The sequence below is a fragment of the Chiloscyllium plagiosum genome, unplaced genomic scaffold, assembly GCF_037043375.1.
Source record: "Chiloscyllium plagiosum isolate Xiang-an unplaced genomic scaffold, Cpla_swu_hap1 HiC_scaffold_17, whole genome shotgun sequence".
NCBI lineage: Eukaryota > Metazoa > Chordata > Chondrichthyes > Orectolobiformes > Hemiscylliidae > Chiloscyllium > Chiloscyllium plagiosum.
Genome location: NW_028270155.1, coordinates 64,877,573 through 64,892,367, shown reverse-complemented (window position 1 = coordinate 64,892,367; position 14,795 = coordinate 64,877,573). Strand labels below are relative to the sequence as shown.

The following is a 14,795-nucleotide window of genomic DNA, read 5'->3' as shown; positions in this document are numbered from 1 at the left end:
GGTAGGATGCTGCTGGAATAGGCCATCGTTGTCATGAAGAATTGATGCCTGGTTCCTTCAGTCTGCCTAGATTTGGAGACACTAGATCCTGTGACATCAGCAGATTTTTCTGTTGGACCTCAATGTCTGTTCTTGCTGTCCCTTTCTCAATGCTTTATATGTTGCCGAGTAATAATGACCCCCCCCAACCCCCCAATAATGCAGTCTGCCAGGTTTCACTGATTTCCTGATTGTGTGGCATCACAGTAAGAGAAAAGTAAATATAGATGAATGAATGGATAGATAACTTCATTTTCTAAAGTGATCTCATTGCCCTGCAGATCTTCAATCCAAATCTTCCTGTAAATGAGCTGAACCTGACTGACATGGAGGCAAATCTTGCAATGGTAAGGGTAGGTGTGGAACAAATATCTTGTGGAAACATAGAAGCAAAAAAATCACGGTTTGCATTCAATTTCCTCCCTCTTCAATCTTTGTAACGTGTATGAATCCATCTCAGTAATCTAGGGTCTAGTAAGGAGAATAACAGTTAAGCATTCATCCTTTCTTCCCCTCTGGTCAGGAATAGTGTTAGAAAATACTTTTGCCCCTCATTCACAAAATTGTGGGCTTAAGTACAGCTCCAGCACTTAATATCAAATTCCAGGCCAGCAATTTGCTGTAGGAGTGCTGAGAGAAGGTGAGGGCTGAAGATACTGGAGATCAGAGTCGACAAGTGTGGTGCTGGAAAAGCACAGCCGGTCAGGCAGCATCCAAGAAGCAGGAGAGTCGACATTTCTGGCATAAGCCCTTCACATTCCTGATGAAGGGTTTATGCCTGAAGTGTCGGCTCTCCTGCCCCTCAGATGCTGCCTGACCTGCTGTGCTTTCCCAGCACCACACTTTTCGACAATGTAGGAGTGCTTCACTGTTGGGAGAGCTGTCTCTCAGGTGAGACATTAGACCATAAGATTTAAAACAGAATGAGGCCATTCAGCCCTCCGAGTTTGCTCCGCAATTCAATCCATGGCTGATAAGTTTCCCAACCCCAATCTCCTGCCTTCTCCCTGTAACCTTTGAAATTGAAGCAACTATCCTCAGAGATGGACAAAAAAGATTAAATTTCATGATGTGAAAGAAGAGTTGGACAGTTATTGCTGCTATTCTGATTAACATTTATCCCTCAATCTACACAATTAACAGTTTATCTGAGAATTTACACTTTGCTACATGCCGGAGCTTGCTGTATGCACTTTGACTGCTGGTTTCTCTGCTTTATACCACTGAATGCAGATTGAAAGTTCTTCATTAGCTAAGAAGTGTTTGGAACGCCCCAAAGTCCTGAAAAAGAGGGTTTTTTCTTTAATATTCACTAAGCATCTACTTTTGACACTCATCCTGAGTTGCCTTGTGAAGGTGGCAACTCGCTCTGTGAGAGAGGTCATCAAGTAGACATGATTTGGAGATGCCGGTGTTGGACTGGAGTGTACAAAGTTAAATATCACACAACACCAGGCTATAGTCCAACAGGTTTAATTGGAAGCACACTAGCTTTCGGACCGTCGCTCCTTCATCAGGTGGTAGTGACCTGATGAAGGAGCGACGCTCCGAAAGCTAGTGTGCTTCCAATTAAACCTGTTGGACTATAACCTGGTGTTGTGTGATTTTTAATCAAGTAGACAAGTATTCTGAACTCGGGAAATCTGTAAACCAGGCTGTATATGAATGTCAAGATTCCTTTTGTGAGCAGCAGTTGGATTTTCATAACCTTTTTATGGTTAGAATCTTTTATGGTTCTATTATCTGGTATATCTGTTTTTTATTAAATCAATCCAATGACCTTCTCTGATGCACCTTTAACGTGTGATTGCTGAGATTGGTCCCAAAGCTCAGTGACCACTAGGGAATCATAGAATGTCTGTAACCTTAAAGGAGGCCAGTCAGCCCACTATATCCCTGCTATTCTCTGTGATTGCAACCCAGTTAATCCCACTCTATTGTTTCCCCTAGAGTCTTGCAATATTTTCTTTAAAAAAAATGCTGCTTATTCAATTAATTCTTGAAGCCCAATATTCAATCTGCCTTTACCACACTCTCAGACGATATATTCCATTTCTGAACCAGTTCTGTGTAAAAACATTTTCCTCATGTTGCCGTTTGCTCTTTTGCCATAAACTTCAAATCTGTATCAACTCTTTCTGCAAAAGAGAATAATTTCTCTTGCTATTCTTTTCATCTTTTCGTAGAAAGAAAATCTCCAATTTTGTTAACTACCTGTCCACTGTAACTGAGGTCCCACAATTCTGGAACCGTTCTGATTGAGCTTTCGTGCACTTTCTCAAAAGCATCCTCATCCTTAAAGTGTTGTGCTCAGAAGTGACATAATACTGCACTTGAGATGGAAGGAGGGTTTAGTGGTTTCAATCTAACTTCCTTGCATTGTTGCCCTCCACCTCTGTTTCCAAAATTCAGGATGCTGGACAGCATACAGGATACACCTTGCACCAGTGATACAACAGTGAAGGATCACTCAACAAACATACATGCTGACACTTGAATCCACGAATTAGCTTCTAACGGAATTTTAGCTGGCCTGGAACTGGCTAACAATTTGATGTTTAAAAATACCAAACAGGAGCACAATATTATAATGTTATATTAAATTATATACAGGACCTGAACAGGGCTTGTTTTAATAGTTTATCAGGGCATTTATAAGATAACAGACAACCCATCCTCACTTCTTCAGGGGTGAGAAAGATTACGTTACTGATTAAATATCGAAGCATTCTCTACATTTAAAACAATCTTAGAATAATATGACACAATGGAAATCCTGTGCTGATTCTTTGAAAGAGCAATCTGGTTTGTTTCACTTCACTTCTCATTCCCCATTGCTCTGCAAATCTTTGCTTTGCAGGATTTCACCACACATGAATGAAATTAAATGTATTTGCTCGTTAAGGTATAACAAACCATGCTTGGAGGAGATTACAAAATATAGACATTAGCCCCCACTTCTGGGTTTTTTGTTAAGCATCCATTTTTGAGAGTTTTTCACTTTTTTGTGGTCTGCGAAAAAAGAAAGCCACCTCTATGATGTTCAATCTTAAAATAACAAGCAATGGGAGTGCCCTGACAGCTTCTATCATGTCCACTGACCGAGAATGTTTGTATCCCTAACACTGCTGGCATGGTTCGATGGATGGTATTGGCATTGCAATTAATGCCAGGCTACTGCACTCTGATACAAGAATTGGTTAACCAGTTGCAAAACATGGCTCTTACCTCTCGTAAGATTCAATAATCATATTGTCGTTTGCCTAAAAGGTGCCATGCATCCTTCCCAAGTGGGAAACCAGCTTTCTGATTTTCGTCTGTTCCTTGTAATTTCCCAGATTCAGAAACTCATTGTGGATCCAGAGCTGAGGCCGACTGAACCGTCCGACAAAGCCCTGAAAACTGGAGAAAGCTCAGGTAAATCAGTGATTTCTTTAAACCCTGAGTACAGCCACTTCAGAAAATAAACAGGCTTAAGTCTAGAATGCCCTTCTCATCACCATTAACTAGCCTCCAGATTTAATATGTGGCAACATGGTCAAGAGCTCTCAATTTTAGAATGCAAACATCAAATATTATCAATGCAAGAACTTTGCAAGAGCTACAGTCATAGAGTGATAGAGTTGTACAGCATGGAAATAGACCCTTCAGTCCAAATCATCCAAACTGACTGGATATCCTAAATTAATCTAGTTCCATTTGCCAGCACTTGGCCCATATCCCTCTAAACCCTTTCTATTCATAAACCTATCCAGATGCCCTTTAAATGTTGTAATTATACCAGCTTCCTCCACTTTCTCTGGCAGCTCATACACGCACCACCCTTTGCATGAAAAAGTTGCTCCTTCGGTCCCTTTTAAACCTTCCATGCAATCTGTGCTATGTTAGCATTAAAAATAAATCACTTAAATATTTGACAACTGGGTCTTCTTGGGACTTTTGCCTCTTTTCGCATGAACAGAAAGACTGCTCTGACAGAGCAATGTGTGAGGAAGCTAAGACTGTCCTCGGGCTTCTTTCCCTTTTTTGATCTCCTGCCAGAGCAGCATGATTGTCACTGTGGCTGCTGCAGTCTTCCTTTTTAAAGTAATAAAGTTATTGAAAGAATATTAGGGCCTGTGATCACAAGAATTGGGGAATCGAGCAGGAAGCTGTTTATAACTTAGAAGATCATTCAATATTTGAACCAGTCAGGTTAGCAGATTCAAGTCTCACTACAAGGTAGATACAGGCAGAAGTTGGAGTAAAATGGAGTTTCATTTCTTCTTAAAAGACATTTTTTCTGAATTCTCTGTTGGATTTCTTGTTAACTATCTTTCTAATGCTGTTCTCGACTGAACACATTCTGTCGATATTAATTCTGTTGAAACCTTTCTTAATTCTAAAGGCCTTTGTTAGGTCACCCCTCAACCTTCTGACTTTGAGATAAGAGTCCCAGTCGGCATATCTTTTCCTGATATGTGTGTTTGTACATTTCTGGTAGCATTCTTGGAAATATTCTCTGCCCCTATTATCCTGTTTAGAGATACTATGATACCCTTCTGGAGGAGGTGGGATTTGAACCCCTGTTTTATGATTCATGGGTAGGAACACTTACCACTGCACCACAACCTCCAATACCCTTACATCCTTGTTAAATTATGGTGAATTGACTACAAGCCATGCTTTCCGTCATAGGCTAAACAACGTTTGACACTGTGTGATCGTAACTGCAACATTTTTCTGTTTTCTCCTCCCTCAGCTGAAGCCTGGTGCTTAGTTTATGTTTTTTTTTGTTGCAAGCTTACTAACCTATGGTACAATGTTTAGTCATTGGTGAATTTGTCTTTATTCTTTGAACCCACCTAAGCTCTCATTTTCCAAATAATAAGTGATGTCCCTCTTCTTCCTGCCAAAGTGTACTATATTATTTGCCTGTTCTGTAAATGTATTATTGCAGCTTTCCTATTACCAGCCCTACCCCCTTCGAATTTGTATTGTCCGCATATCCAAAAGTTTTGATTCTAAATTGTTAGTGTAAATTTTTCATAGAAATAAAATCAAGGTGCTAGGGAAACTCAGCAGGTCTTGGCAGCATCTGTGGAGAGAATCAAAATTAATGTTTCCGGCCCAGTAGGAGTCCTCTTCAGAACTGATGGGGTTCTTGCTCCAGGAGGAGATAGGAGCACATGTCTAAGAAGAGGCACTCAGTATCGATTAGGCCAGACCACAACAGCACCACACCTATCAGCAGGTTTAATCATAAAGTCAGGGTTTGGCCTGAGAGAACAAAGTGCAGCAAGTTCGAAGGGAGAGACTGGTTAGAGAGGCTGAGGAGAGCAGAGAACGTAAGGTAGTCAACGTCACATCAAAAGTTGTCGAAGAGATGGAATGTAGGTCAGACAGGTGAAGGGAGAGTTGAGAAAGAGAAGGAAGTATCCATGAAGCAGGAAGAGGACTCCTGTCCAAATAATTGGGTACAGAGGCAAAGGCATTGAAGAAGATTTCAATGTCTTGTGCCTGGAATTCACTGAGGTGGGTTTGTGATGGAATAAAACAGAGTTCTTTGCTCAGCACTGATCATTCAGCAGAGAGAGCAAGGTCCAAGGATGCACTGAATATATGACAAGAAGTGGGATTACACGGAGCAACTTTTTCATGCAAAGGGTGGTGCGTGTATGAGCTGTCAGAGGGACTCCGAATAACGGTCCTTTATTTACACACTCCACTTTCTGCCTGGCAGCCAATGATTAATCCATTCTGCCACTTGCCCTCTGATTCTGCATAGAGTCCTGACAGTGTGGAAAGAGATCATTCAGCCCATTGAGTCTGCACTGGCCCTCCAAAGAGCATTCACCCAGCTCCAGTTTATGCCTGTAACCTGACCTCGCCTGCACATTCCTGATCACTACAGGGCAATTTTTGGCATGGCCAATCCACCTAACCTGCACATCTTTGGACTGTGGGAGGAAATCCACACAAACACGGGGAGAACATGCAAATTCCACACAGGCAGTTACCTAAGTCTAGAATCGAACCTAACTAGCTGGTGTTGTGAAGCAGCAATGCTAACCACTGTGCTTTCCCATATTGTCTGACCATATTCATCTTATGGAGTACCTTCTCAAGAGCCTTTTAAAACCATTACCATTGTCTACTCCCTGCTACCACTTCAAACAATTCAATAAGGTTGGTCAAGCAAGATTTTCGTGAAATCCATGCTATTACATCTCTCACTTCAATATTCTCTCTCTCGCTGCTGATCTTAAGCTGACTGGTCTATAATTCACTTCTTAAGTAAAGATATTTTTTAGATTTCTACCCAGCCACCTTGCATTACACATTTTCTGATGGATTGTTATATTTGTATGGTAATTCATCTACTATCTGTTCTGTAGATTCTTTTAAAATGGGGAGGGTGTAATCCATCTGGACCAGGGATTTATCCTCTTAAAGTGTTGTTTGTTTGATAGATTCCTATTTTTAATTTTCAAGTGCACATATTTTATTAACTCGTAATTTAATGTTATGTCCAGCTTTAGGCTGGAATCTTACTCAGACGTTGAGGGAGCTAAGAATGCGCTGCAAAGTTGGGGTTTCCTGTCAGCCAGTCACCTGACCCATGGCCAGTGAAGCAAACAAATGATAGCCCTAGTGACTGCTGACCCTTTAAAGAATTGCCATGTGTGCCCCAGGGACAGCATATCTCAGCAGTGCCACCAGCTGAAGTGGCTGCTGCCAGTACTGCACTTGCTATGAAAGCATGTCACTGGGGAGTGTCCAAATAGAAGAGTTCCCCTTTTGATACACGTACACAGCCATCCCACACTTTCAGTCTATAGGGAAGGCTGGCAGAGTTGATGTGGTGGTTCCCATATATATTGGAAGGCCCATCTGTTATTGGTAAAATGCCATGGGATGAGGCCTTCGATTGCAGTCAGCCTCTTGGTGGGAAGGAACTTCCTTCGCATTTTTTAGGCCATTGACGTAGCAGCAGAAAGATGATCGATCCCATATCCCTGCCTTTCTTCCCATTTTACAGAGACCCACACCTCCAAACCCATTCCTAGGGGACTAGTAAAATCCATCCCATTTTGAGACAGGTTCCTTCTTTGTAGTACTCCATCATTTGGCTGTGAAGTTAAGTAATATCTCCACATGTTCACTTATAATTCGAAGTGTTCCCCACTCTCCTCCAGTTACTGGTGGCCAGTTATATGGTGGTTGTTTAGGATCGTGTAAAAATGGTTGGTGAAACTCTGATCTCTTTGCAATTATTCCTAGGGAAGCCACAGCTTCAGCAAGCTTCACAGGATTTTCTTCCAGAGCCACATCTTCCAATGAATCACGAACTCTCCAGCCTAGACCACGATACAGCCCTTTATGAGTTCACTGAGGATACGGGTACATATTTCCCAGATACTAATATCGGGCAGGAGGAATTCTGAGAAAAACTGGACCCAAGCAACAAGTCACAACAAGGTAGAGTCATATGCCTTGGCTGTGGCATTTACACTTAAAAGGTAAAGTGAACCTTTTAGAGAATCCTGAGAATTGTGGGTTCCTGCTCACCTGCCGATTCCACTGACGTTGCCTGAAGGAAACCATTTCTCTTCTTTGTCATTTTCTCCCCCTTGTCCTTCTGCCTTAATCGGTCATATTGAGGAGGCTGGAGGTGATGAATTCTTGCACTTCGACAGGCTGGTTAAGTCAGTTCAGCCAGGAAGTGAAGTGGTGTACTAAGAATCCTCTGCAGAGAGGAAATTAGCCTGTGATGGCTTTGTGCAGCAGCACAGAGATCTCGTCCACAACTACTTTTTGCCTTGTGTGTAATTTGATCTTTTAAGGTTCTGTTCAGAATGTTTGTGTTATACATCTATGGCCAAAGAACAGTAATAATTTTATATGTGTATACTATAGCACACTACACTACAAACATGCAGTTTTCTTTTCCAATCTATATACCTTGCATTGGGCTTGATAGGGTTGGGTTTGATGTATTGATACTGCACTTGAAGTATTTTTGATCAAGCTATTGTGATAAATCTTTACACATTCAATAAAAAAGTTGAAGCAGATTTTTATTATGTGGAATTAAACCCATGTTTCACAGATGTGTAAGCAATCTCAGTATGAAGTGGTGGTCAAAGCAGAATCCTCATTGCATTTAAAATGTACTTGGATATATGCCTTAAATGTCAACTATGAACCAAAAAACTAGAAAGTGAGACTAGGCTGTCTAGGCAGACACACAGGTAACCTCCTTTTAGGCCATATGTTTTCTATTTTTCAAAAAGAAAGCAGATTTGATTCTCAGCAAAAGATGATTCTGGTCTCTGAGATAAGCTAGGATATGTATGTGGAGATGAAGTGTGCATTGACACTTATGCTGCAAAGAAATTCAAGAACAGCTTCTTCCCTGCCTTTATTAGACTGATAACTTCAAATATTGTTGATCTTGCTTCATTCACCTCCTGTACAATGTAACGTGCATGCCTCACTCTAAGCACCCTGTGATCTGTATGTCCTTGCTTATTATGATCTGTCTGGATTGCTCACAAACAAAGCTTTTCACTGTACATAGGTACACATGATAACAATAAATCAAATCAAATAATTTCACATCAAGAGAAGACTTACACCATAAACACAACTGGCATTGGTACACAATCCACACTAAAGCAGAATGGAGGAGGTAATCTCACTCCTTTTCACTTTGGAGGCAATTCAATCATGACACCTTATTTACTTTGACAAATTAAACATCAGAATGAAGCCAAACTGGCTTTGTACTGCCATTTAAACATACAGTATGGATGCACCATAATGTCCCATAGCAAAACATACTCAACTGAGTGATGATTGGCAGTTCAGGAATCTTAAAACAAACTGAGAAGCATATCATGATGCAATTACAATATTTATTAAAGAAAGGCAGCAAGACAAAGTAGCCTTGAGAGATCCAACGTGCTGGATATCAGAAGGGTTAAAATAGGCAGTAATAAAGAAATATTGAATTAGAGCAATATTGTGATAAGGTTTGTAATTGGAAACCAATTGCTCATATTGCTCTTGAATACTGACAGGTTCAGGCAGTTACGATCAAACCCTTTTTAAGTAAGTGTCGTCTCTCCGGTGCTGGCATGGAAAGGTTCTAAGAAAAGGTACGAGGGGATATTGGAGCCACTTGCAGTGCAAACAAGGTTATTATGGAGGGAAATATCCCTTTGGAAAAGGGAAGCAAAATATATACCTATTAATGGCATCATGCTGATAGTGGCAGAAAGTGGATGATAACGGCAGATTGGTTGAATATGAAGATATTGATCAGAAGCACTGATTACATCATCAGAACTAATATGACAGAGCTGGAGGAACTTGGGAAAATGGAATAGAGTCCCTACAGGATTTTACATGAACTCCTTAGTTTCATGGTGTTAGGAAGTCATTTGAAGGTGATTCAGTTATTTGATGTCCTTTTGTTAAAAATACAGTACTTGCCATCGCCAGAGAAAGTACAAATGTAGTGTTTCTGCTCAAAAACTACAGAAATTAAGTTAAACTTTCCCAAAGCAATCAGATTTAAATTCAAGCAGTTCTAGGAAAAAGAATTCTATTAAAGCTGGAAGTGATTGTTTCTGATTGGAAAAGCTAATCATAAAATCCCTACAAATTGGAAACAGGCCATTCAGCCCATTGAGTCCACACTGACCCTCCAAAGACCGAGAGCTAACCCGATAACTCCACATTTCCCATAGCTAATCTACCTGCCCTGTGCACCCCTGGACACTATATGGGCAATTTAGCGTGACCAATCCATCCTAACCTGCACACCTTTGGACTGGGAGGAAGTCCATGCAAACACAAAAACAGTGTGCAAACTCCATATAGATAGTTGCTCGAGGGTGGAATTGAACCCAGGTCCCTGACAATGTGAAGCAGCAATGCTACCATGCCACCCAATGCCTATGATAATCTTGCACGAGCAGTGTAAATGAGACAAAATAGTTCAGATAAAGTGAACCGTGAAGCTCCAGATGAAGATGCCAGCCACTATTGTATCAGTGAGCAATTTATTTGACATTCTGGTTGTTTGAAACCAGACTGGGCAAGCTTGTACTGATATCTTATTTCCTGAACAATGAGCCTCACATACTTTTGATAAATAGCTTTGGGTCACTGTTAAAATATGTACAATCTTCCAGCCCAAGGCTGGTATTACTTGAAACTTGCTTTTAGAGAAATGTGTTCAAGAATCCAAGATTGCTGATGATGTAATTGTTTATTTTGGAGACAAGAACACTGTTGAGTATAATATTTCCTGCTCTGACTTTAAGAAAGCTTTGCCTGGGGAATAAAGCAGTGATCCCTGAGCGAAGAGCTCCTTGCTGACAGTACAGTACTGCTGAATTGAGAAGGTAGTCGCATTTCTGGGAAAATTCCTTTCAAATGAAGGAGACTGTCTGTCTTTCTGCACCCTTCCCAATTTGTTCTGACACAAGAACCCAAGGTAATAAATTCCATAAGTGGATGAGAAAATGCTGCAAATACATAGCAGACCTAGCAAAGAGAGAAAAAATTAACTTTTCAGGTTGATGACCTTTCAAAGTTCAAATGATCAAATGAGCCATCAGTATAACATTGCACTCTCCAGCTCACTTTTCTGCTTAAAAATGAGACACAAGCCATCAAGCTCCATCTCATCTTAACTGATAGGTGTTGCAGTAATGGCTGTAGTCATCTGTTCTATTTTTGCAATATCAAACTGAATGTAAATGTTCTAAAGGAGCACGTTGTCTATTTCCCATAAGCTAATATATGAAACTGACAAGATATACTCATTTTTTTCACTCCATCAATCGGCCTTGATAATGTCAATTTCTGTGTTCGAAAACCAATCCGATCAAAGATTTTAAAATGTCTCTGAAATGGAGTGGAAGTGACAGAGTTGAAGTTAAATCCTGGCTAACTCTTTAATGGAAAAGCTATTGTTGCAATGTGATGTACAAAACTTCTGGCAGTTATTTGTGCCTCATGTCCCAGATTCCCCAGCCAGGAAGGAATTAATCTCTCAATACCCCCCCTGTCAAGCCTCTTCTGAATCTTGTACGTTTCAAGTAGATCCATGTTAAGGTGGTGATTGGGCGTGTGGATGAGAGTAGTATGGTTGATGTAGCTTATATGGATTTCAACTAAACCTTTGACAAGATTCTGTGTAGGAGACTGATAAAGAAGGTAGAAGCACATGGGATCCAGAGTAACTTAGCAAAGGTGGCATAGAGGGTGGTGATAAAAGGCTGTTTGTAAGACTGGAGGATGATCAGTGGTGTATCACAGGGATCATTGCTGGATCCCTTATTGTTTGTGATACATATAAACACTACCGATGAGAATATGTAGTTAGGGAAATGATAAATAAGCTTGGAGAATGACATGATGGTTGACTGGCTGGTTAATAGTGAGGAAGAAAGTCTCCCGTTACAGAAGAGTGTAGACAGATTGGTTAGATGGGCAAACCAGTAGCAGATGGAATTGAATCCTGAAAAGTGAGAGATGATGCACTTTGACAGAAGTAACAAGACAATTGAATACTCAATGATTGGCAGGACTTTCAGAAGCTCAGAGAACTAGAAAGATGTTGGGTGCTTGTCTACAGATCCCTGAATGTGGTAGGACAGATATATAGGGTAGTTAAGGCAGCATATGGGGCACTTGCCTTTATCAGTATGCCATGAATTATAAGAGCAGGGAGGTTACATTGGGCCTGTACAAAACATTGGTTAGGTTAGTGTACTTTAGCTATGAAGAGAGGCTGGGTAGTGTGGATTGTTTTCTTCAGAGCAGAGAAGGTTGTGGGGTGATTTGATTTGAGGTGTATAAGATTGAGGGGGTATGACAGGATGGATAAAAAGCAGATATTCCCCTTAATTGAAGGGTCAGTAATGGGTATAATTTTAAGGTGAAACACAAGAGGTTTAGAGGGGATTTGAGGCAAGATGTTTTCTCCCAGCAGGTGGTGGGAATCTGAAATGCACTATCTGGGAGGGTGAAAAGAAACTTCACAGCCTTTTAAAAAGTACATAGTTGAGTATTAAAATGTCAAAACATTTAAGGCTATGGGCCAACTGCTGGAAAGAGAGATTAGTGTCGATTAGTATAGATTCAAATTCTGAAGGGCTTCTCCTGTGATGTATGAATCTATGCCCTCTCATTCCTCTAAATTTCTGAGATTATAGTCTATCATAAACCAACCCTCTCATCCCAGAAACTCATTCAGTGAACATTCAACATACTGCTTCAGTGCAAGTATATGTTTCTTAAGTTATGAAGACTAAAACTTCAAATGGTATTCTAGATCTGGTCTCAACACAGCCCTATACAATCTAGTTTATTCTTGCACTCCAATCTACTTGAAAACAGACCAACATGCCCTTTGCCTTCATAATTGTTTGCTTTACCGGCATAACATGCTGCATTCCTTGAACTATCTGAGCTAATATTTATGATATAATATGAACTACATTTTTGGAGAAAGGGGTGGGTGTCATAATCACAGCAACATAAATTTGACAAAAGATGTCGGACTTGATCAACTGGACTGTACAGGTAATTACCCTTGTCTTATCTGCCTGAAGCAGATAAGCTCAAAGAGTATTTGGTCATTTGTATCAATGGTAATGGTCATCTGTTCCTCTTGTGCTTAAAGAGATGCATATTCAGTTCTTTTTAATGTTGAGTGCCAGTTTAGCTCCTTTTGAAGCACTTTTGATTCAGTCAGGCTTCTGGGTTCAAGTCCTAAGTCAGGCATTAAGAAAACCGTCTAGCTGGATACTTCATTGTAATACTGTGCATTTACAAAGTACTAATGGCAATAGAAACAGCCTATTTGGTTTCACATGATATTCCTTCAAACCCTCATCATCTAACTCCATCAAAATATCTTTGTATCCTTTCTATCCATGTGTTTACTAGCTTTCTCTTAAGCACCTACACTATTCACCAGGTGGTAGTAAGTTTCATACTGCCTGTATGAAGAATCAAAGGAAAGTTTCCACTGTGAGGCAATTTCTGTCAGAAAGCTAATAAACAAAGGTCTCAGGGTAAAGGGCGGTATTACTGTTTGAGGTGCTGGATCATTCTCGTGTGCTTTGGTGACCAATTGGCAGAATGGCAGCAGCAAAGGTTTTCGATTCCAGCCTCGGGTAGCTGTCAGTGGGGATTTTGCACATTCTCCCCGTGTCTGTGTGGGTTTCCTCTGGGTGTTTCGGTTTCCCCTCTCAGTCAAATATGCGCAGGTTAGGCCAATTGGCTGAGCAAAATTGCTCAGTGTTCAGGGATGGGTAGGTTAGGTGCATTAGTCAGGGAAATGTAAAGTAATAGGATAAGGGAATGGGTCTGGGTGGTACTCTCCGGAGGGTCGGTGTGGACTTGTTGGGTCAAATGCCGTTTTTACACTGTAGGGATTCCATTTAACATTTTTTTTAATGTGTTTTTTGATTCATTGGTAACTATTTGAGATTTGTCATTTAGGATGGAAAAAAGAATATTTTTCGGTGCCTTGAGTCTTTGGAATTGCCTTCCTTAGTGGAAGTAGAATCTGAATATTTTAAAGAGAGAAGTAGATGGATTCTTGATAAGCAAGAGGGTGATGGGTAATCAAGGAAGGCAGGAACATGGAGTAATCGGATCAGCCATGATGTTATTGAATGAACAGGTTCAAAGGGCTGTGGCTTACTTTTGCTCCTAATGTTAACGTTCATATGTGTTATTGGTACCAAGTTCTGCTTTTCCCTGCCAATGGAAATGTGTTTTCTTTATGTATCTTAAAGATCTCTAGCAGGTCATCCTCCATTCTTCTTTCTTCTGGGGAAAGAATAATCTGGACTCAACATTAGCTTGCTCTCTCTACATGAAGCTGCCTGATCTCCTGTGATATCCAGCATTTTTTCAGTAGTTTCAAGCATCTGCAGTAATTTGCCCCCACGGACTAGAACATTTATCTTGACAGTGTATGCTGTACCAATGGCCTTTCTTTCTCGTGCTTTGTATCTAAAAGCTTTTGCTCCTTTTTAGTATCTCCTCCCAATATTATGTAAATTTGTGTTTCCCCGGTAAAACCTTGTACATTGTTTACGATTTCTGTTTGCCTCAAAAGCACATTGCAAGCTTCCAAACTATAGCAAATTGATATGGTATGATATTCTGGGCTGGAGCGTGATATATGCTGGTTTGCTATCATTTATTATCATGCAAAAACTTCTAACCCTGGATTACTGGAATTTTAATTTCAAACAACAGGTCAGCACTCTCATGTCTCTCAAAAGAGATACCATTCTTTCAGTGTGAGCTTGCAACTGTGCCTTTGTTCAAGTTGGGAGTGGGTCTCCTGCTTCCTCACTGCATTTTCAGAAATTCACCTCTTTTACTGTTCATAGGATCTTTCCAGGCTCACCTTATTTATGTAGTGACTGTATTTCAAAGAATTCCTTTAAAACCACCATATCTCCATTAATGGTTAGAACGAAAGCATGATCCAAACTTAACATACATGAGAGTCACTCTCGAACAGGATCTTGTTCTCCAAAAACAACCAAGAAACCAAACTTTGTTTCTACATGGGCCACTGCTCCTATAGTATTTGGGAACTCAACACTTGCCCTATTGTATTTGTAGTAAAATACTGTGCATTTGTCTGGTATAGTTCATTATACATACATCATTTTAACTGAATGCAATGAAACACATCCTAGCACCCTTCCCAGATCAAGGAATGGGAA

At 40.5% G+C, this 14,795-nt stretch overlaps 1 protein-coding gene across 2 annotated transcripts in view; it reads left to right on the top strand.

Moving 5' to 3' along the window:
• The window catches only part of hsf4 (heat shock transcription factor 4), a 65,711-nt gene extending 57,615 nt beyond the window's left edge, over positions 1 to 8,096 (top strand). For both annotated transcript variants that reach the window (XM_087996014.1, XM_087996015.1), the window contains exons 11-13: positions 321 to 386; positions 3,378 to 3,456; positions 7,303 to 8,096. In XM_087996014.1, the coding sequence (XP_087852140.1) occupies positions 321 to 386; positions 3,378 to 3,456; positions 7,303 to 7,466 (309 nt within the window). In that variant the 3' untranslated portion in view covers positions 7,467 to 8,096. The remainder of the gene's footprint in view (positions 1 to 320; positions 387 to 3,377; positions 3,457 to 7,302) is intronic.
• The last annotated feature ends 6,699 nt before the right edge of the window (positions 8,097 to 14,795 follow it).